This window comes from Lagopus leucura, unplaced genomic scaffold (genome assembly GCF_019238085.1).
Source record: "Lagopus leucura isolate 7727_CA_CO unplaced genomic scaffold, USGS_WTPT01 Super-Scaffold_100015, whole genome shotgun sequence".
Lineage (NCBI taxonomy): Eukaryota > Metazoa > Chordata > Aves > Galliformes > Phasianidae > Lagopus > Lagopus leucura.
The window spans coordinates 14,249,224-14,272,818 of NW_024962269.1; the positions used below are offsets into that span (position 1 = coordinate 14,249,224).

The 23,595-nt window shown below is 38.6% G+C and overlaps 1 protein-coding gene across 3 annotated transcripts in view; it reads left to right on the forward strand.

The window, feature by feature from the left end:
• LRRC28 (leucine rich repeat containing 28) overlaps nucleotides 1–17,466 on the forward strand; it is a 47,808-nt gene extending 30,342 nt beyond the window's left edge. For all 3 annotated transcript variants that reach the window (XM_042875901.1, XM_042875902.1, XM_042875903.1), the window contains 5 exons: nucleotides 1,734–1,940; nucleotides 8,419–8,521; nucleotides 11,674–11,849; nucleotides 13,325–13,484; nucleotides 16,596–17,466. In XM_042875901.1, the coding sequence (XP_042731835.1) occupies nucleotides 1,734–1,940; nucleotides 8,419–8,521; nucleotides 11,674–11,849; nucleotides 13,325–13,484; nucleotides 16,596–16,668 (719 nt within the window). In that variant the 3' untranslated portion in view covers nucleotides 16,669–17,466. The remainder of the gene's footprint in view (nucleotides 1–1,733; nucleotides 1,941–8,418; nucleotides 8,522–11,673; nucleotides 11,850–13,324; nucleotides 13,485–16,595) is intronic.
• Nucleotides 17,467–23,595: the final 6,129 nt, after the last annotated feature.

The following is a 23,595-nucleotide window of genomic DNA, read 5'->3' on the forward strand; positions in this document are numbered from 1 at the left end:
TTTTTTTTTTTTGAGATGAATATAAAACTCTTTAAAAATTAGACTGCCCTACTGTAGTTCTCTAGTGTAGCAGTCTTTTGCTATTTAGATGTCACTGTGCTTTTGCTATTCAGTCTTATAGTAAAACAAACATACAAAAACTTTCAGAAAGCTTACAGTTGCTGCTAAAATTGAAACTGCGAGAGGTCTGAAAAATGGCAGCTGTGCAAGCTGCAGTTTGTCAGTTTTCTTATGAGAGGATTCGTGTACTTTGTTGTTGATTCTTTATTGTAGTTAATGCTAGGTTTTTTTGCAGCAGACAGCAGCTCTTTGTAAGTGCACGCACAAACATTGAGTACTGTTTTTCTGAGAATTGCTAATAATTGCATTACATTTACCTTTTTTTTTTATCATGTTTCTAGTCTTAAAAGTAAAATTTTAGCAGTTTTTCCCAAAGTCAACTTAAGACTTGCTGTTTCTCCCATTGCATAGCAGACAGCTTGAAATTAACCCAGTGTTGTGTTTATTGCTTAGTATGTAGCACACAAGATGCTCAGGGAATAGTGGATTTTCTAGCTCCTGCTGCAGAGGGAGCTGAAGGGCACAGCAGATTCTCCTGAGCTTTAACAGTATCGTCCTATTTATTTTCTCTAAAAACAAACAAACAAAAAAAACAATAAATAACCAGTGGTAGGTCTGTAAATCATGCAGGTTGTTTTGACTGTGGATTGTGTAGGTTGCTTGCTGTTTCCAGCCTAGAAAATTCTGGTGAACCTTGTTTAGAAGTTACCAGATGTGAGAACTGATTTCATTCAGCTGAAGGTAAAGAAAATCTGGTTCTGCTGTGAATTATCATGAGAACTGTGAGAGCTCAGTGAGTTAGTTCCATTGCGGTGTCTACAAAGAAAGCAAAAGTTTCCCCATGTTTGGGGACAAACAGTGGATAGAATTACCTAATTTATAGAGTAACTGTAAAGGAGTCAGTACCTGATCAAGTAGCACACCAATGGAGCTGCTTAACGTGTTGCTCAGTCTGTCCTTAAAGGAGGGCACCCTGGTACCAAAGGCCAGAGGCAAGGAAATGATGGTGGTGCATGAGTGAGGCTACTTGGTTGGTTGCATCTCGCTGTCTTGGAAAATCTTCATTTGTTATCTGCAGTAGAAGGCCCACAGCGTTATATAAAATGCAAAGTAGACTACTTCTCCTAAAGATATTAACCAGATTGTTAAAATGCTGAGGGGAAAGCTTCTAGAAACTGTAGTTAATGCAATTATCACTTGTAGTTTACTGTAATATCTTCTTGCAACATGACAACTTAAGTAAGGTTGATACCGAAGTTGCATCCTTAGATGTTAAAATTATGTAATATTAATTTGAGCATGAATCTGGGGTCGTGCGAAAATCCCTTGGAAACTACAAGTTATGTAACAGAATTTATATTTTTTATTTTTTTGGCTTTGCTCTTGTTTACCCAGGTACTGCTTGGTGGTGTTAATAGTAATCAACGGTTTAGGAATGCACTGTATTGAGAGAGCTCACATTGCTGTTGCTTATCAGAAAGATCTTGAAGGACTGTGGTGATAGGGGTAATTAGCACTGTTTCTGAACGCGGATTCTTAGAACTGTATTTTCTGGAGAAAAAGAGGACAGCAAACAGCTGACCTTTGTTTTTGATTTAAGTGAGCATTTTTCTGGTCTTGCTTATGAAAACAATTACATTAACATATCTCAACACTTCCTCTTTGGATTGTAGAGGTTGGAGATCTGAGGGAGCTGCAAACACTGGATATTTCAACCAATCGCTTGATAACCTTACCTGAAAGGCTGCATATGTGCCTCTCACTGCAGTACTTGACTGCAGACCGGAACCACCTGTGGTATGTTCCCCGCCATCTGTGCCAGCTTCCAAGCCTCAATGAGCTCTCCATGGCTGGGAACCGCCTTGCATTTCTGCCTCTTGGTGAGTCACTGCTTTCACTGGGCTGGGGTGGGTTAGAGAATAGATGGGGAAACAAATTTGCTTCCTCTTCCTCCTCAAAAAAAAAAAAAAAAAAAGGCAGCAGGTGATTTTTCATCCATTCTGATCCCTTCAAACTCTGTACGGAGTATTACAGTGATCAAATTGTTGGAAAATACATTAATAAATGAAAAAAATGCAGGTTGAGGTTTCGTATTTGCTTTCGAGCCGTAGGTCATCTATCAAATCTGCTTTATTTTTAGCCATTTTCCCAGATGGGGGAAAAAGTTTAAATGATGTCTTGTTTAAATATAGTACTGAGTAATCTAAGTTCCACCACTTTAGGTAATGACATGCTTCTGTTTGCTGGATCTGGTATTTAAGTAAGATTCTTCAGCTAGAGTTGGAAACGTGCTGAGGAATCCCAGTAAATCCATATAAGTGACTTTTTTCATTGATAGGAATGTCAGTACTGAATAGTCTAGCTAAGATTTAGTTTGTGTGGTGTATAGGCATCCGTCAAAACTTTCACAGCAGACGCACAAGAAGAACTTCATCTGCTTTCTCTTCAACCCTTTCTAAGCTTGGAAGTGTAGAGGCAGGCCTTCATGAGCAGGAGGTGTGGTGACTGAGTGGTTTTGTGTTGTGGGAAGTCACTGTGACTGCAGGAAGGGTGGACTGCATATTTTGTCCATGAAAAGCGAGACATCTTCCATGTGTCGGTAGGCTAATCTCTGCTGAAATATAGATGTGCATGCAGATTTACTGTGCCAGCTCAATAGCCAGTAGTAGTTTTTTTTCTAGAATACTCTTAGAGGTTGGTTAATTAGATGCAGATGAAGTGACCATAATAACATTGAAAAGAAGATGAAAATGAAGGTGACTAAAAATGGGATGCTTTTATTTCTAAATTAATGAAACTGTGTGGGTTTAACTTAATTTTTTCAATACTAGCAACTCAGTCTTTAAAGCAGCTGATAGTCTGATTATTTTTTTTAACACCTTAGTTCATATTACTGACAAGTGCAAATAATGTCTCCAGACATGGTGTTTCAGTTATGTCCCAACATATGTCATTATATAAATGAGAAAACGAGTTCCAGGATGCATCATCCAGACTTCACAGTACCATCTGAAACAAGCAAAGTAGCGAGCCTCAGTTTGGCAAATATTCCTAGCTCCATTTCATGAGAGAGCAGTGGAATATTTTTAATTTTTCAAAAATAAGATGATGCTCAGTAAGAGAAGATGTGAAATATTTAAGGGTGGAAGTTTTCTCTGCCTCTGCTCTGGTAGCTTATCTAGGAGTGAGCTGTGACCTGCATGAGCCACAGATCTACTCACGTGTTTTAAGTTCAAAAGGAGGAAATAAATCTGTAATATAATGATACACCTTTTTTTTTTTTTTTCTTTATTTTTAGACTCAAATTCAAAACATTCTGAGGGAACTTTTAAAATAATGGGAAACATCAAAGACTGTCAATTGACCTTGTTCAGTAGTTCTTAATAGTGACTCACTGGTGAACATTTGGAGATAATTTGCTATCTGTGAATACGAAACTGAATCATAAATCCTAGAGTTCAGAGGAAAAGCAGCCCAGCATAAACGTAAATGCTTAATCCTTGGTGAAGAATCAGAAGGCTTCAGAGCAGTCGAGATGTGATGGCATCAAATAGAGTGCATTGAAAAGCACAATTAAATCTATTTTCTGCTGTATAGGAAAGTGTTTTCCTTGGTGTGCTGGACTACATGGAATGTTAGAGTATTACTGAAGTTAAGCCACAATTGGAGCGTATTTCTGTGAGCTGCACATGCTGGCTAATTTTTGTGTATTTATATCTAACTTCTCCATTAGTGGTGCCCATGGCCAGGGAGGATTAACAGTGAAAGATACTGCAGAAAAAAGAGAAGTGATATTTGAGCAGTAATCATCTTACAGTTGTTTTTCTGTGAGGGAGTTGAGTAGGAAGGCAGCCATCTTACACACCTCCAAAGAATGTTGTTGTTTTTTTTGCTTTTTTAAGAGGCACGTCTGTGGTAGAAGAAATGTTCATGCTTGGAACGTGTGGCTTAAAACTTTTTCAAGTGTGATTTACTTTATTTCATATGGTGGCTGACATGAAATGTGGCAAGGTACCCATTCTTCCCCAGCTAAATGTGTCCCTTGTTGCTGCCTGTACGGCTCCTGCTAGGCGTAGTGCAAGCTGGCATTTTCCTGTTCCTAGACTGATAGTGTCAGATGGATTCTGGCAGTAGCACTGTGACTGCACTGCTGGATAGATACTGTGCAGAATTTTGGCCTGTGCATTCTTCGAGGTGGTAACAGTCACACAGGAGCTTGAGGGCACGTGCATCTTAAGAAAAAAATTCTGATATTTTTCAGTTTTGCTGAATTCAGTAATAGCTTACACCACTCTGACTGTTCTAACTGGTAGGGAAACAAGCAGGTAGGTAAGTAATGCTGAGTTAGTCATTTGTTGTGCAGGATACATCTAATGTTTGGATATGCTGGTGTTTTTATTTTTCCACATTGTGTTGGTTTGTGTTCCAAGAAACAAGTGTGTGGATCTGAATGTTTGGGCCTTCCTGATGAATTTCTACAAATGCCCAAATCGGAGGTGTGTAAGCTGAGCTGGAAACTGCATTCTGGCCAGCTCTATGTAATTGCTTTTTATTTTCTTGTCACTGGCTTTTGTGCTGCCCAATAAGTGGTCTTAGGAATTCTGTTCTTGAATGGCAGATAGCACCTCCGATCCCTTTACATCAATCTCATAATCAAAATTACTCTTTGATAGAAAGCTAACTCGAAAATTTTTCCGCTAGCAAATGCTGCAATGCCTGAAAACAAATTCTGCTGGAAGCAGAAATTTGAATCTGATGACACTGCAAAAGTAAAATTGATTTATGCAATAGAGTACAAATATAATTAAAATAGGCCATAAATTCTGAAATATACTGACAGTTCAGGGGATGTTATGACAGCAAATACTCAGTGTTATATCACTTTATTAGGGGTTTATGTGCACATTTTGTTTAGAAAATGGGTCTAGTAATTATCAGTGCACAGTAAACAAAGGTCTTATTCTACCTCAGTATATACTGCTTTTGTGTCCTTGCCCTCGCAGTATGGTTAAAAGAGCATCAGTGCAGACACACAAGAGCTTTTGTTCCATCTTCAGCCATGTGGAATGCATATGCCAGGGCCCTGAGGTTAAGACAAGAAAAAAAAAAATAAAGGAAAAAAAATAGAATTGGGGTTTGTTCAGGACTCATGGCACTGGGTCATTTCTGGGAGAGATGTCTTTGATCTGGGAGCCTGGAAGGAGGAAAGTGGAAGTGTTTTAGACAGTACAGTGCTTGCAAAAGCCACATAAAAACCTTCTTTGTAGCCTTAGCCTTTTCATAGATGGACAGCTTCCTTATTTTACCAAGTTCTTGCAGACTGTTTTCTAGAGGATTTTTAACAATATTGGTTGACTGATAAAAGACATAAAGATTAGTGGAGATGAGATGGGATACAAAGAGCTTTTTAAAGTGATGTTTTATTTAAATTTAAGCTTTGTGGATAGTGTTTGAGACTTGAAAAAACATCTTTTGGGGACTGGAAAATGCTTGGTTATTTAATGCGAAGAAACTATATCAAAGGAACACTTCTAGTTAAAGGCTATTTGGCTTTGGGAATAGAATTTTTCCTACTGAGATATTCTGTCTAACGTCCAAAAATTTGCTTTAATTACCTAGGAAATGCAGTCAGCTTAGAACTTAGAATCTAAACATAGCATAAGATAAAGACGGAGGAAAGAGATGAGATGCAGCCTAAGTCCCCACCCCTAAATGCGTATGAAAAGAACAGCTTTAGGGCTTTTTTTGACTTGCTTGATTTCCAGCCCATTTGCATACATCTGTGTGGAAATGAGCAAGATGAGCCCTCTTTTAAAATTTTCTTCCATTCTCTAAATTAATGAGTTAAACAGTATCACGTTCAAGCTGCCCCAGCAACCTGTAGTTTTCTGCTCTTCTTCACCAGATTGGTCTCTGCAGCATGAGGCTCCCTCAGCTTTCAGTGGCCCGTGCTGTTTGTGTTCAGTTTTACTGAGTAATTCTCTTCCACCATGACAGTACTTTGCGGTGTTAGTTCTTTGGTACTGCAGTATTTTCCTTCATTGTAGGATAGTGATGTTTTTGTTTCATCTAAAAATACCCCAGAACTTTGTTAAACTATTTTCAGCCCTGCCATACTGAGGCAAAATACCCCATCTTTTTTGAGGTGTTAACTCTTAACAGTGCGCAGCAGCATCGCACAGCGGTGCTAATCAGTCAGCAGAGGTATTTGTACTTCTTTCTTAGGGCAGGACAGTCGACAGGTGCAGGAGATAGTTCTTGGAACTAGAGCATCTTTGGGATGGGGTCAAAGAAGCACATGATGGGTAAAAATGTTCCCTGATGTCCAGTTACTCTGATTTGAGCAAAGCCCCAGTTATGGTTCCTGAAACCTGTTGCAAAACCTCTGTAGAGTGCAGTGTAAGAGCCTATATTAAAAGAAACAGAAGTCAAGTTTTCTATGTTAATGTTCTCAGAAACAGAACATACTAGTTTTCTGTGGGTATCAGTTCTTCTTCCTTAGACTGAAGATTTGATGATGTGGCACTCTTTGAAGCTCCTCAGCTCAAGCCTTTAAGGTTTCTGATACTTACAGCTGCTAGTCAAGTGGGTGACAGCTGAAGACATTTGGTGTATTTTAAGATGGCCAAGTGTTTGGGGAAATCGTTTCAGATGTCATTTGCTTTATGTCTGTAAGGTGGTACCCAAAGCTCTAAGTGAAAGTGAAACTGTTCTGTGATAAAAATGGGCTTGTATTACTTAGTACGGTAAGGAACGACGATGAAAGATCACTATTGCAAACAGAATAGCTGAACAGAGATATCGTGTATGAAAATGGCTTAAATTTTTCTTCTGATCTTGGCTGCTGTTTCAAAAGGGGCGGAAGCTATATTCATTTTTATTTCTTGCTAATCAAGGTAATTGCCAGTTGGCAAAGATGGGAAGTCGAATGAGTCGATGCTACTAGAGCTTTCAGTATAGCTGATTCAGCTACAAGGCTTGTTTATCTTGCTTCGTTTCTATAACGTGCTCATGAAAGTTTGAGAAGTCGAGAAATACACACATGGCTTTTTGTAATGAAGTTTGTTTGGGTTGCAGTTATCTCCTCCATAGCACAAACGCTCTCAGATGTTTGACACCTTCTTGCTTGGTCTGTGTTTAAATGTCTTTAAATTGTCTCTTCCTAACCTGGTGCGCTGAATGGCATAGTAGCTACAGATGAAATGGACTGCCAAGATGATCCTACGTGTCAGCTTTAACAGTTCAAAACTCTTCATAAAAAAAAAAAAAGCTATTCCTCTTACTTTGGTTTTTCACTTCTTTTGATAGCAGGCTGAATGGACCTTGCTGATAAGAAAAACTATTCCTTCTGAGAATTATTCCTAGAAACCTAAATTTTCTCCTTTTGCTGTTTTTCCACTTTGGCTTGCTAAACAAGAGTAAAATCATTCCATATCTATATGGTTAAATCTGGGAGTATTAACATACTTATAGTTCATGAAAGTACTGCTTAAATATGGCCTGCTTGCTTCTTTTGACTGCCAGCCATGAATATTTTAACAGAAATAATAAGAAGCTCATATTCAGATGTATTGATTGTTTATTTATAACCACAACTTCTGCTTTATAATATTCTGCAATTTAATGCCGGTGTATTTCCCTGTGTTCTGTAATTTGACATATCTCATGGACTTCTGAATGATCACTGTTACGTTAAACAAGTTTCTCGGAGAGAAGAAAGAGTGGGACATGCCACGTTTATGTTTTTTTCTTCACCACTTCGCAGATAATAAGGCTGTGATTTTGGTGGTGCAAATGTTAATGAAAGGAGATTTGACCTTATGCAATATAGAGTCACAGAACAGCTTAGGCTGGAGGGGGGGATGTTAGAGATGATCCAGTTCCAACCCCTGCTATGGGCAGGGTTGCCAACCTCTTTTAGATCAGCCTGCCCATCCAGCCTGGCTTTGAGCCCCTCCAGAGGGGCATCTGCGACCTCTCTGTGCAACCTGTTCCAGTGCCTCACCACCCTCTGAGCTGAAACAACAACAAAAAAGCAAAAGTATATGCTGTAGGATTCCAAATGGATTGTCACTTTTCTTCTTCTACCTCACTTGGAGTTTGTCAGAAAAAAGTTTTAAATGGGATTTTCTGATCTGTGGAAAAGAGCTTTATTATGGATCATTTGAAAAAAAATTAGTTGGAAATAGCATTTAAAATTATTAAAATAACTTGCTCAAATATTTATAATTGGGAAGTACTAATTTGTTTGCTGCCATTGAATTTGATTTCTTATTTATAATTAAAAGGAATCACTTAGCTCAGAATTGTCAGTCGTCCCTTCTCCCCCTTACTTTTTCTCTTGTTTTCTAAACCCAGATTTAGGTCGTTCGCGGGAGCTACAATATGTTTATGTGGATAACAACATTCATCTCAAAGGCCTTCCATCTTTTCTGTATAATAAAGTCATTGGTTGCAGCGGGTAGGTGTGAATTAAATCAATGTTTTGCAAATGTGTTCCGTTGAAAATTTCTCATAAATATGTGCCTATGTGATACAACTGGGTTTTTTTGTGATAGATTCAGAATTAATGTCAGTTTAAGGAGGATTACTGCAGCTGCCAGCTCTTCTGCTTTTGCAACAAATCTTCTATTAATTGCTGACTTTCAGTATTTTCATGTTAAGCCACAAGTCATTGCAGTTATTCCAAAGGAGTTTATAATGATAATGTAAGTCCCAAAGCTGAATGCTAACAGCATTTAAAGATGGCCAGAACTGTAAGCTTTGCAAAATCTGCATAACTGAAGAATGCACAAACTGTTTCTTCATGTTTTGCACCATACATCCAGTTCATAAGTTTTCCCATTTCTCTAAATTTTGGGCTGTATCTCAGAATGCCACATGCAGCTTTGCTCATTTTTGTGTCCCAGTATCAGCTTCTCCTAAGTCCTGCTACCTACTAACTGAAGCAGTTTTTTTCTAAGGAATTGTGGATTGACAGATATATTTTTAAGTGTGCATTTTAAAAATATCCTAGGTTGTCTCATGTTTGTGGTTAGGATGTGAGGAAAAAGTGGTCTGACGAGGACAGTGGCTTAATTCTATCTGCACTGACACTAGCATAAATTAGGATCAGCACCACTGAAATGAATGGAGCCTTACTGGTATAACACTGATCAGAGGAGGATTGTCCTCATTACCATCTAATTATAAATTTCTGGTATGCTTGCTCTCAGCAGATCTTATATTAAATATAAATTCCCCCTTTACAGCCTTTGCTCTATTGCAATATGTGAGATGCTGAGTCTTGGCATTTTAAGGTTTTCCTAATATTCATGTCAGCTGGTTGTGTGATATTTAAATACTTGCAGTTGCATGAAACTTGTGCAGTCTCAAACTGACTGATTTTTCAGGGAAAATTATTTCTAGCCTTCGCTTTTTCAGAACTAATAATAATAATAAATGGTAAGAAAGACATTAAATGCCCAACAGGTAATAGAATTGTATTGATTGTGACCAAAACACTAATGATTATGCAGAAAATGTTCAAGCAAGTGTGGTCCAACTATCCTGTCCTTGTTCTTTATTTTACACTTAGGAAAACTTTTTTAATCTTTGCACTGATCTTTGTAACAATTCAGTTTTCATAAGACATGATAATTTTAAAAAATCTGCTGTTCTTAATAGAGTATCCAAAGCACGGAACTGATTTCCAATACCCAAATAAGTATGTGCATTTGTGTACCAATCAGATACCTGTCTCCATGTTGTAAAGCCATTCTATGTTCCTTCTAAGAAAGTATGAGTAACCAATGCAAATTTTTCAGAGGTCAGGCAAAATGTTTGACGTTCCAGGCTTTAGTATTCCAGTCATCCACAGGACAGCTAAATCTGCCATGCTGCTGTTACTGATATAAAGCTAGATTTCTGAAAACAGGACATATATTGCATCGTCTAAGTAGTGAATCTCTGTCTGGAGAAAGTCTTTTATGTAAGAGGTAAGGATCTCAGTACTCAGATCGTAGTTTTTGCAGGTAGGATTTCATACTTTCCAGCTAGCTGTCTGTCACTCCTGTTCAAAGTAGCCAATGAGTGATCATAGTTTTTTCCTCACTGTGGTTTATTCTACAGGGCTCTCCTGCAGCTCCAGTTTTTTTTCCAGCTGGATGGACCATTTTTCCCCTTTTCCCCCTGCTTTTTAAACTACTTTTGTTGGTTTTTAAATTTTTCTTCTTGCACCCAGTTTTACTCACAGGTTCTGATTCTTTCCCTAACATGGCCAAACGTAAGGATGCATCCCTTAAATTATTCCTCTTGATACTCTGTTTTGCATGCTTGCTTTGTGTGCTGCAGCGGGCATTCATATCTTCACCCTTTATGCAGAGTGAGCCAGATAGTCCAATTCTTAGTTACAGAAGCTGCAGTGAGGTTATGGGGTTTGTCTTCTATATAGTTGGTATAGGATTGATAAGCTTAAAAATATAGCAGTTTGATTGGTGCTGATGGCTAATTCTTTGGGTATTGATTGTTGGAGAATGAATTGTTGGAATATTGGACCTTTGAATTCTAGATTCTACTTTACCTCTGTTAAAGCTCTGTGGGGAAGTATTAAATATTAAGAAAGAGGCTTATTGACTTGATTCTTGATGCTGCTCTTCTTTGCTTATTTCTCAGAGGTATTTTTTCTTTAATCGGGGAGGATGAGATTGTTCCTTATCAGAGAAGTTTTACCACATTTCTTTCACATCTGATAAGGATGAAAGCAGCTACCTCAGGTTTAGGTCCAGTATCTGGGAAGGCTGACAGATTTGCATCATGTTCTATTTGTTAGGACTGGCCCTAATGAGTTGCACTTGGCTTCAAATTTAAGTTGTCACAAACAATTTAAGTTCCCTTGTTGATTTCCCCAACTTCTTAGTAGAATTTTCTTATGCCTGTCTCTTTGGCATGATAACTTGCAACAGGGATCACATAAAGAACTGTTATTCTAATACAGGCTGAATTTCCTTGGATCCCAGCAACCTTCCTTTTTCTTACTACAGTTCGAAAAGGACAAAGTTAGTCCTTGAAAAAGGATCTTACAGTCTGAGCTGAGGTTTTATTTGGTTTTTGTTTTTCGAAGGGACTCTGTGGGTAGGGAAGGGTATGGGAAATAATCACTGAGTAGTAATCACACTTCTTTGTAGCTCACATGCATGCCTCATAGACAGTAGTTGAGTCCTATTATCATTCTCAAGTGGTTGATCCAACATAAGGGAAATGAATTATTGAGTATTGGATTGCTCCCGTATTTTAAGTTTTGAGTAATATTTAGCATTTGGAGACTAAACAAGAGTAACATCTGTTACTTTGGTAGTGCACTTGGCTCGCCCCCTTGGGACTGTGCACTCATTTCTCTAGCTTTTGGAAGTTATTTGATTAATGCAGACCTCTAGATGTCTTGTGACATGTCATCAAAGGTTGGATATCATAAGAAAACGTGTGTCCTTGCGTACTGCATTCTGCAGTGAGTCCATGAATGGTGCTGCTCTAAAGAACAGTATTAAGTGTGCTTGGGGGTTGGTAATTTGGGTTTCCCCATGAAGTTAACTTAATTTTTCCTAACCGCTTCTTAAATGTCTTGTGTCTTTCTAGCTGTGGTTCTCCAATTCAAGTTTCAGAGGTGAAACTGCTCTCTTTTTCATCGGGACAGTTAACTGTGTTCCTGCCAGCAGAGGTGAAATCTATAGGGACAGAAACAGATCATGTGCTGCCTTTGCAAGAATTGGCTATGAGGACCCTCTATAACACTTACTACGTGTATTTAAAAGGTAAGAATCTTTGTGTTCTTCAGATTTTGGATGCCCTATCACTGAAGTGTTCAAGGAGCAGTTAGATGGGCCTTTCAGCAGCCTGTGGTGTCTCTACCCAGGGCAGTGGGGTTGAAACTAAATGATCTTCATGGTCTCTTCTAACCCAAGCCATTCTAGGATTACAGAAAGAGTGGAAGTGCATTTCTGGTAATGATAGTGACACTTGACGTGGCTTCTCAAAGAGCAGGACAAAGATGAATATTTTAAAAGATTTATTTAATCCAAGTCTCTTTGAAATGCTGTGTTACAAGAAAAAATAAAAAAAAAGGGATCCAAAGACTGTTTCTAAAGTTGAGTGACACTTAGAAATAGTTCCTTGAGGACTGTACTAAGAAGGATGCTTTTTGGAGGAGGAACTCTTTAATGGAAATAGGGAATGAGAAATACAGTTCCTAAGGCAAGATTAGATGCATCAGCCAACAATGCAGCTTCTTGCCAGGCAGCACACTCCTAAACTGGCAGGCTTGTGATACATAAGGCAAAAGAAACACAAGCAGCCGTTGGCCATTTCAGTACAGTGTGACAGCTGAGCTGTTTTAGTTCTGCCCCAGTTCAGGCTCTGCTGTAAACTGGCCCTTGGCTGATCTGGTTATGCATCATGCAGTCACGTGAGTTAGCAATATCAGAATATCTGCAGATTCAGATTTTGAGATTTGGATGTACTGTCTTGCCTGTTAATCTTGGGAGAAGGCAGAAGGGTGGAGAGTTAATGTGGGAATACTAAAGAGAAACAGGAAATGTCTGTGCTTTGTGGAGATTGCATTAACTGATCCAGAGAACAATTTAATTGATGAGTATAGGATTGTCTCTGTTCTGAATTTCTACATACGGAAGGGAGATTAGAGGTTTTAGTTGTTTGGTGATTTCAGGGGGTGCAGCTAAATATGTGACTGCTGCTAGGTAAGTGTGACAGAAATGAGTGGACTGCTTTTCTGTAGTCTTTCCTTGACTAGGCTATGTTACTTTTTGTTTCTGATGCAAACGTACTATTTATCATGCTGTCATCTTCTAGCCTGCTACTGTGTTCATTGCTGACATTTTAGTTAAGTGATACTGATGTTCTTCTCAGAATTTGCTACTGTTGTTAATTTCTGAACACCTGTCTAGACCATCTTCATGTCCACAAATGCTTTATTGCATATTTTGTTACTTGCTTGAGCTGTGGTATTTTTCAACTGTATTTTTGGGACCCATTTCATGTTATGCCTATGGATGTTTGACTTGCACGTTCAGCTTTTTGAATTTACACATGGAAAGCACCATATACATTGCCTTAATTGGTGTAACTTCCTTTATGTTGCTGTTCTTTCAACGAAGTCTTAAGAAAACAACAGAGCTGGTTTTCTGAACTGTCCACGGAATGTACTTCTTATGTTGGACATTGTAATACAGTATTTTCTTACAAGTCTTTTTTATTTTTTTTTCTTTTTTAGATTTGAATTTTCTTACTCCAATCTCACTACCAAAAAGCCTCTTGGAATTGTTGCACTGTCCCTTGGGACACTGTCACCGATGTAGCCAGCCCATGTTTACCATTGTCTACCCAAAGCTCTTTCCCTTAAGGGAAACTCCAATGGCAGGATTGCATCAAGGGTAATTACACAGGAAATTACACTGGGGTTTCATTTAGAAAGAAAAACCTTATGGAAAAATGTGTCTCGTTTGTTTGTTTGTTTGTTTAGCAGCCTTTCAGATGTAAAGCCCCTGTCCAGCAATGGTTGGTAAATCTCTTAGAGGGAAACCAACATACTACTGTTGGGTTGTTTAATAAAGATTGCCTGTTTGATTCCCTCTAGATAGTGAAGATATGATGGGATTGATTTACCTGTGGTGATGCAACAACATGCATGTTGCCTTTGTGCCCTTGGAAGGAAATATGGCCTCATACCAATATTTAACTCTGCCCTCACTCAACAATGCCACCACCACGTGAAAGTGTCCCAGGACTAAAAACAGGGAAAAGCTCTAAAGCCAGAACTTAAATAAATATTCTACAGTAAAATAATCTTTTTTAAAAAAAATTCTGTGCAAATTATTTTAAGATACACATTGGAAACTGCTGCATTGAAAAGGATGGCTTGCTCTAAAATGTTTGTTAAAAGTATCTTAGTTCATCATCAGAGCAGTTGTGAATGTATGTGCAGGATTTGCAAGTCAGGCAGACAAGCCCATGCACACTTCCTGCCTTGCTGGGCAGTAGTCATAGGAGAGACGACCCCTGTGATTCAGAGTACTGCCCTCATGTAGATTAAGGTTTGAAGTGCTTTTAAGATGATAATACCTTAAAACTGATTGTTTTGCAGTGATTTTTAAGGCAAGTTTACTAATCTGTGTTCCACTACTCTGAGTTTAGTCTTAAATTTATCAATACCAAGCTCAAATGTAGCATTTCTCGTGCTTTTTGCTCATGGGCATTATTTTCCCTCTGTCCTACTCAACTGTGCCCTCTGCTCTTTTGAGAAGGATATGGCAGAGAAGAATTGTCTCGCTCTATAGAAGTGGTATGTGCTTGAAACTTCACACAGTGTGCACCCAGCATTGTTAGATGTAAGCCTGTGGTAAAGATACCTTTACCACACCTCCTTGATCCTGACTGCAAAGGCACCAAGCGGCAACATCTCCTTGTCTCCAAGACTCCAGGATAGGGCTACAAAGATTGGGTCCATGGGAGGAAATGCAGAATTCTGTCAGGATCTTAAAGCTCTACATTATGAACACTGCTTGTATTCATAGCTTGTGTAACTCAGACTAAACTACAGTACTGTTTGAAAACTAACTTGGTATAAAGAAATGTTACTCAGTGGTAAACAAGCAAATAAGCTGTTCAGATTCTTTTAGAAAATCCATGTCAAATCATTGCTTAGACAACAACTACTTGTCCTGCTGAAATCCACTGAGTTGCTGCTTGTGTTCCATAAAAATAAGAAACTTCTTTTCAATAGAAATTTATTATATTAAAAAAAAAAAAAAGTTGTTTCAGGTCAATGGTGCCTATTTCTCACAGCTATATCACAGGTTATTTTCTTGTGAGTTTGTGGCATAATAAATATCTGATTTGTCAGTGATTCAAGTATATGAAAAGAAAACGACTTAGGTATGCCAAATCTGAGCAGCAGCCAGAAGGCTGCATAGATGTTATTTTGGAAAAGCCATCTTTCTTAGAAAGATCCTCAGATTACAGAGATTGCATCCTGCATTCTGTTACAGAATGTTGAAATTCAATGGGTTTTATTTGCATTTAAATAAATTTCTTGCACATGGCCATCTTTGTATTCAAAGTGACATGAGATGTTATGATAATGCTGTAATTTCTTTCTGTCATTCAGCTCCATTAGAACAGTGTCACTTTCTACAAAAGTGATAGTAATCTACTCGCTGATCACTGCTTCCTTTTATTACCTGAAATAACCCAATAATGGGAGAATAGGCACCTCTGCTGTGTAATGAATTGTCTAGAGTTGCTCACTGTAGAACTTACTTAGGAAGCAGTAGGCACATTAGTAGGCACTGAGAGTTTTGGAATTATGAGTACGAAATTTGTGACTCAGCAAATGCATACTTTGTTTATTTTGGAAAAACAGTATTGACATTCTAGAATATGACTAGAAAATATTTCTGCATGGCTTTCACTTTTTTTTTTTTAAAAAAAAGTTATGTTAATTACCTTGTGACAGTTCTCATTTTCTCCCTTAAACATGAACATACTGTGTTCTACGAAAGGCATTAATAAGTAGAGTTTTGAGTAGCTGACATTTGAAGCAAAACCACAGAAAATGAGATCTAAGCAGGGTAGGCTGTCATCTCTGTAGCTTGTACATGACATGGAAAGATTATGTGGAAGTGCAGAGGTGTGATAGCTGGTTTAGTAAGATGTGAAGGACAGGGTTTTTGTTCTAAAGAGCTTACAGTGACCATGAAAACACACAGGATAAGGATCCTGAACGTTTGAACAGCACTGATTAGCACGTGCCACGTCCATGCCAGTATCTTCTGTCTGGATTTCTGTGTCGCGCTCTGTATCCTCTTACAGGAAGGGAAGGGATAGCTAAGTGTTGAACTGTATTTCTATCTCTAAAAAAGCACAGATGACGTTTAGCACTGGCTGGAGTGCGATTTCTGGGTTAGTGAAAATCAGATCTTAGCATTATTCAAGTGGACATCTAGGCCCCTGCCAGGAGAGGGGCAGGAGGAGGGTCACAGCGAGGCTGGTGTCACCCTTTCATGTCAACCCCTGCTGTCGCAGTGTGACAGCACTGCCTGTCCATCATCCTTGCTGAAGGTCTGGGCCCACTTTGTTCTCTCAGCTGGATCCAAGGACACTGGACTTCAGTCATTTCATGCCTGCAAGCAGTAATTTAAGAAACACATGAGCGAAGCTGAACCAAAGAATTACCCAGCTATTTTCCTTTCAGCTGTTAAACCTACTGGCTATAACATGCAGCCACACCCTCTGCAGAAGGAAAAACCACATGCAGTTTCTTTAGACTGAGCACATAAGAAACCAGGGAGGTTTTTGAGAACCCCTGCAGTGTTTCCCTGCCTTTGTATTAGGCACTCAGATGTATCAAGCGATTCTTTTTCTGAAGTGTTGAGATCAACTAATCCTGTGCTTTACAAACCAACATATTGTCTGCTGTGGAATGGGGCCAAAAGCTTAATCTTTATTGACAACTGTTCCCCCCCCCTTCTTTTTTTTTCCCCTAGGAGGACAACTGTTAGTTTTGTGGCATACTGCTGCTCCACCCAGTGTCTGCAGACTTTTGACCTACTGAGTTGATAAACATTTTAAACTACTCAGGAGTGCTGCCAGTTTAAAGCTGCGTTAGACGTCGTATCCCGTTGGTACTGGAATACAGTGTGTGTGCCAAAGCAGCAGAAGTGCCCGGTCGGGAACATTAAGAGGCACTTAAATCCTGCCCTATCAAATTTGGATGAAGTGCAGAAACTTTTTCGGAAGTGTAAATACCAAGTTTTTAAGAGCATTAACTTCTCTCAGCAGAGATAGCATACCAGACAAATTTTTGAGTTCTAAGTCCCTAGATTTGCAGTGTTTTTCAAACTGCTTTCGGTGGATCCACTGTGTCTTCTGGGGCAGTTTTCATGCCTCTAACAGTGTCCAGCCGATCTATAATTTAAAAACTATATGCCTGAATGGTTTTTGTTTATTGTTCCCATCTTTTACATTCTACAGTTGTATCCAGGTGTGTAAATCTAAGACTGTACGTGCTTTTGAAGGAACCCTGTGACTTTCACATAGAACTTGGTTTTATTTTTTCTCTCTCATCTCAATATTTTACCCCACAGAGTTATCCAAGTTTTATACTAAATCTTTAACAGGCAACCATGCTATTTAAATCCATGTATTTAAAGCAGATCTTTGCTTCTGGTATTACTGTGAGCCACACTTGCTCCACTGGAGGAGCTAGGGTATGTCTGGAGACTGAAGGTGCTGTTTGAGTAACAAAGGCCTATGCTGATATCTGCAGCAAGTGGTGTTGCTCTGGTGTTTGGTGACGTTGTCTTTATTTTCATCACTTCTATGCTGTATTTTTAATAAAAACAGTTTCCCTTTTGCTGCGTTCTGAATTCTTCAGGAAGAAGATATTAAGTACAAATTTCACTTGGAAGAAATAGTAATATAAATATTTATCCCTATTTACTCTATTTTGACACTTGCAGCCAGTAGACCTGCACAGAGCTGGTCTTCATTTCTCAAGGTTTTGCATTTGATTTGTGAGAGCTTCTCTGCAGTGTGTTAACCTTAGGGGAGGCTGGAGAAGGGGAGGGAGGGAAGTACGTTTGTATCTGAGGGTGGGGATACATGCATACCTACAGACACAGCAAAAGAGCTGTGATAAAATTTTTAGTGTATTATGTTCATATTAATTTCAAAGGACAAACAATGGGGAAAAAGGCCCCAAATGTCTGTGCAAACTAAGATTTTCTTTATGAACAAAGCAGTCTAAATAGTTTTCCCCTTTGGACTTGCTTTCACATATGTAAATTGTTAATGTATTTATTAAAAAAAAGTTAGAAGCTCTTTGTTGATCTAGCAGTGCTCCTGCTCCACTCTGTGCAGCAGATACACGCTGAAATAAATATGAATGAAAAAGTTATAAAAATGGCAAGATAAAGAAACTTACTTGGTAATGTAATAGCATATATTGTGATGAGGAGTGCATACTGTGCAGGGAGGAGGCACTGAAATGTTTTCTTTGTGCCAGAGAAGCATTTGTTCCTATTGCAGGTTTCCTGGCATCTCTTCTATAAACTGAGCATCTCGAGAGCACCAAAAAGACAGTTTTTGAGGGTGGAATTTTTAGGTTGTGCTTGCTACTTGTAAAAAGTATTGCTGGTTTTATTGGGATTTTTTTAGAGAGTTGAATTAGCATTAAGAAATGTAGAACTTAATCCTTCAGGAATGCAAGTATCATCTATTCATTAAGAATTGTGAAACCACCTAAAATAAATCCTGCTTAATAAATTTTCTTTGCAGTAGGGGAAAGAGCCGTGTCCAAACAGACTTTGTTACTACTGGATTTCTTACTGTGTCATTGGGCTAATTTTGTTTCAATGCTGGTATCCCCAGAAGGCCTTCCCACCCAGTGGGGTTTACCACTGAGGCAACAAAATTAATCTTCAGCTGTTTTTTCTTCAGAACTGCACATTTGAAATGTAAAGTATCCACAAATGGTATCTACCTGTATCAGAAGGGTGCAGATGTAGTACAGAAGCCAGTATTTTAATGGTTGGACATCTACAGTAGTGGTACAAAGACAAGTTTTTGGTGCAATTGTGTAATTGGGAATTTTTGCTGTTATTTTTACTGTGTCATCTTTTGTAATACTCGAAGGAGGTATTTGTTGGCAATTTGTTCTCTTTGTAGAAACTCGTGGGCTTTCAAACCAAGTATTTCTGAACTCAATCATAGATGAAATTTTATTTTAGAGTTAAATCTTTTGATCAACTGAAGAACACCAATGTTTGTTTGATTAGGAGTCAGGTTGTAAGAGTAGAGCTTGATTTTCATTTTTTTCTTCCCATAATCATTTTAAAATTTGTATCAGTCTATTATTGTCTGCAAGTGCAGTTCAGCAGAAGAAATTCCAGTCTGTTCTATAAGCAGGATGAATCTTAACTAACATTTTAATAGATGATATTTCAAGAATGGAATGTTCAATGAATAAATGACTTAAATATGCGATTGAAGCTGAAATGTCATATTCTATTTTTATGAAAAAAAGGAAGAGGAAAGCCAATATATAAACTGAAGATGCAGCTCAATTTCAAGTTTCTTTGATGTTTTTGATACAAACAGTGTTTGTATTCATCTGTATCTTTGGGTGATATTGTTCGAGATTAAAATAACTCCATTCTCACTAGTCCAAATTTTTCTAAAGTAGTTCTGTTGTAAGAGTACTTCAGCCAGTTAACAAGAGAGCCAGCTGTGCTCCGGGAGCTTGCTGCTGATTGAACTGCATCGCTGGATTTACAGTATGAGGTCAAATACTTTTGTGGCTTCTCTTTAAGGTGTTTATTTCTTGGTAATTTTTGATTCTCTTGTTGGTCAGGTCAGCTCACATCGAGATCGGTTTTTCCTTGCACTGCAAAAAATCTGGTTCCAGCAGTTAAAAGAAGACCCTTGTATGGAAGTCTTTTTTGTCATAAAAATAGGTCTTAAGTCTTATCTTACGGTGGGAGCAGGAGAAACTTGATTTTTCTAGACATAATAAGAAGTGAGGTGCAAGAGAGGAAAGAAAGATAACGTTGAGTTACAAATTTATTGCTGTAAAATTTTTCTGAGGGACATTTAACTCCTGTTGTGACCAAAGAGCACGTGTTTAAGTTTTGTTCATTATATCGAGCTGTGTTAATGAAATAGAGACCCTGCAGGGTTGTGCTTAAAGATGTGACTTCTTGTTCTACCACAAAGAGAGAGAAGGAGTCTCTGGCTTTGTTGAAAAGTACTTCTTGAGCGGTTGTACACTGGCCACTGTTACATTTGAAGCATTTTTGGGAACCTTCCTGCTACTGCTTCCTTGAGGGGATCAGCGATATCAGTGTCCTTTCCTGAGCGAAGAGCAAGCTGTTAAATCAGCAAGTGAGCCTTTTTCTGTTCCGGCCTGATGCTTCCCATCAGTTCTTACTGAAGTCCATCACAAACTTTCTGTTTATTTCATTGTGGTGATCTTGGGCTGAGCAGACTGGAGCTGCTTTTTTGCAATTGTTACAAATCAAATTCTCCTGAATTCCTTTTTCTGTTATGAAGGAGGATGAGCCTTGTGTAATACCTGTGTGGTAACAGCATGTGAGGTTTTACTGACAGCGCAGCCGAGCTGAAGACTGGAGGGTGCCAAACCTTTCACTAGAGAGAGTGACTTTTCAGGCCATTGTGGCCTCATTGGAGTACTACTGATAACAAAAGAACTTTTGCCTCGATGTCAGTGGAAGTTGGATCAAGCTCTAATTCATGAGAGAGAAGAATCTTTTACCATCTTTGTATTTCTTGCAAAAACTGGGACAGTGTCATTGAAGGCTGTGCCTACTGCTAGGCAAGCTGCCTGCAGCTGAAATTCTGTAATTCCAAGGTGTGATTATCTTTGTCTTTTACCTCTCTCCTAATCTCGTATTGTTGCAAAATGTTACGATTAGCTTGTGATGGAAGAGACTGAGTAAATTGAATCCAGAGCTTTTATTACTTTTTGTATTACCAACCAATTTTGGTGAAGCCTTCACTGTTTGTACTGTATGTCCGTCTTTGGTTTACAGCCTGAAGTTGGATTGCACCTGAGTTTATTCTGTGTTTGTTGAATGTGTGTTGCCTTTTTGCTCTGTGTTCACCAAGTGTCAGTCAGTGTGAAGGTGAGCTTGGTAGATGTTTTATTTAAAGTTAGTGGTGCAATTTATTGTACGTGCTTGTTAATAAATTATATTTTTTTATAAAATTACAGTTCATTAAAGTTAACTAAACTATTGCTCCTGGGGCTATTAAGCTATGTTAGCATTTAATTTACATCACAGCTAATTTGCATAGTAATTAGCTAATAACCCTTCCCAAGGCTGGAGAAGTGGGGTGTGGACACTTCAAAAGACCTAAAGCACCACTTCAGTTCACAAATCCCTTTGTCTCAGACAGTGTAGTTCACCAGATAATATGTGCAAAACCTGTTGGAGAACGAGACTTTAGGCCTTTCTGTGGATTGATCAAAAGAGTGCAGCGCAATTGGAAGTTATCTTTGTGTCACCCTAATGGTCCATAGATGTGGACATGGTTCATGTATTATTCACTAAGCAGTGTTCAGCAGGTTTTTTCCCCTCTTTAGAACAAGGTTGGATGCCAGGAATAAGCAGAAATTAAGCTTTTTTTTTTTTTTTTTTTTTTTTCCAGTTAGATCACTCCTTGCTGTGTGTTATTTGGTTTCAGTCAGAGCTGCAGCTCTGTATCTGTTCAGATGAGTTTTTTCACTTGGGTGTTCTGTGAATTGTTCTGGTGTCAGGTGTGTGCTAGGATATCCATTCTTAAATGAGATGCATCTGGTTCAGGGTGATGCTGAACATCTCTTAAAATTGATGTTTTGTAGGTTTGAGATGTAACCATGCTTGAAAGTTTACAATGATTTGCCTTCTTAGTACTTTACAAATGACAGAATGAGTTTTCCTACCCTTGTGATAGAGGTAGCCTCTATTTACCTGGCAGCAGGAGGATGATGCAAGTCTCCCTTAAGAGACATGAGGGAGAACAGCCTTAACCTATAACTTTTACCAACCACTGCTGTGTCCCTTGTGAATTAGAAAGAAACAAATGGGAGAGCTTAACATCCTTTTCCTTTGCAATTAAAAGTACTTGGCATAAATGCAAGCTAAGTGGAAACTTCAGTGGCTGAATAATGCTATTGTGTGCAGGAAATGAGAGGAGCTGTGGATCTTGCTTGGAAAGGCACTGGCTGTTTTGTCACTTTGAAGCCAAGATTTTGGGCTGTTCTGTGTGGTGACATTTTGGTAACTTGTGAACCACAAAGTCTGTGTCCCACAGATTCAGTGCTTGCTTAATGTTAAGGTACTGTCCTCTATTCTGCAGTGAAGAATCCAGCTAGTATTCTCTAGAGCTGGTTCAAGGGCCTGAGAGTGACCATTTATAACTATCAGATTTCTGCCTGCTACATCAGCAAGACAGAGTGAGAGCTGACCAAATATGTTCTTGATCGCTTGAGGTTTTAAATATTAAAACTCTCATAGCATGCTTTTTGTGTAGCAGTTATGCTCTTCCTGCTTCCAGGCGAAAGACCTTTTCGCTTCTGTGAGAGATCTTGAATCTTAAAAATGAAAGCAGTTCTGTTGTAAGTGGTAAAGTGATTTAAATTCCTGATGATGCCTTCCAAGCAGCAACCAAGGGCTGATTTCTCAGGTACCCTGATCTTCTGTATGTTCATGAGGGTTGCCAACACTGACCAGCTCTTTCTGTCAAGGAAAGATGTCAGTCATTGATGGCTGTTGTGTTACTAAATGCAACTACACCCATGGTACTACATCCACCACAGTCCCTTCAAGGTGTTCTGCTGTCATTTTCTTTGTTTCTCAGGAAGTTATATGTATAATCTTTTTCTTCTAATCAATTGAGAATGCTTTCTTGTACTGTGAAATGCCATACTGAGTTTGGTTATTGATCAGTACTCTGAATGTTCAGTAAATGCACTTTTAAGAGAGCAAGTGAGGCTGCTCTACTAAGACAGCAGAAAAATGCTTTGTTAAATTCCATTTTGTTCAGTTAAGGTCCACTGCAAGGATGTCATTTGTTAAAGAGGCAGGGTACGTAATTGTTGGTAAATTGAAGATACGGTCTACAGTTGTTGCTAATCTTGCATATATCCCATGGAAAATGTTTAAAAGATAATGAGTGTTCTTTCTGGAGTTGAGTATTTTTACGCTCCGCTTGTAGCCGTTCTGTTAATCTTCCTTCATGCTTTATAATTCTGATCATTTTGTTTTATTGTTAAAGCAATTAGAAGAATCAAGCTGAATGTACTTGGCCAGTTTCTGGTAACTGTGATTGCTTCTCTGGCACAGAAGGTTTGGAATGTTCTGAGTATAGGCTTAAATCTGGCTGCATTTGCCTCTGCACTGACTCTGTTGGCTCTCTAATTTCATTTTGCAAAAAGTCAGATCAATGCATGAAGAGAAGAAAAACGCTTTCTGAAGAAAGCCTAGCTTGGAAGATGAGCAGCAACATCTCTTGTCTGAATTCTAGGTAAGTGCTCCTTTTAAAGTAGGATGAAAGGCAGGAGTTGTCCAGGAAAATTTATCAGGACTAATTGTCACTTTCTGTATTCACGCCTTACTGCTCTGTTTCTTTGCAAAGATAGCAACTGCCACAAGGAGATGGCTTGTATCTGAAATCTCCAGTAGAATTATGGTCTATAACTTAATCTGGTATTTCTACTGATGTGCTCATTACTCACACAAATTAATATCTGCTTTTGTTTTTCTTCCTGTAGAGTTGTGACTATGCCCCTACTTTTCTCAGTGCTGCATTCTGTGGGCAGTATGCAAACCCTGGCTGTGATTCCAGGTACGCTGATTCCATATACCATACTGATATCTGCGTTCCCTGCAGAGTGACACAAGTTTGGAAAGTGTGTAATCACGTATCTGTGAAAACTACCTGGATCACAAATGTGTATTCTCTTCTGACTGCAGATGAATAGAA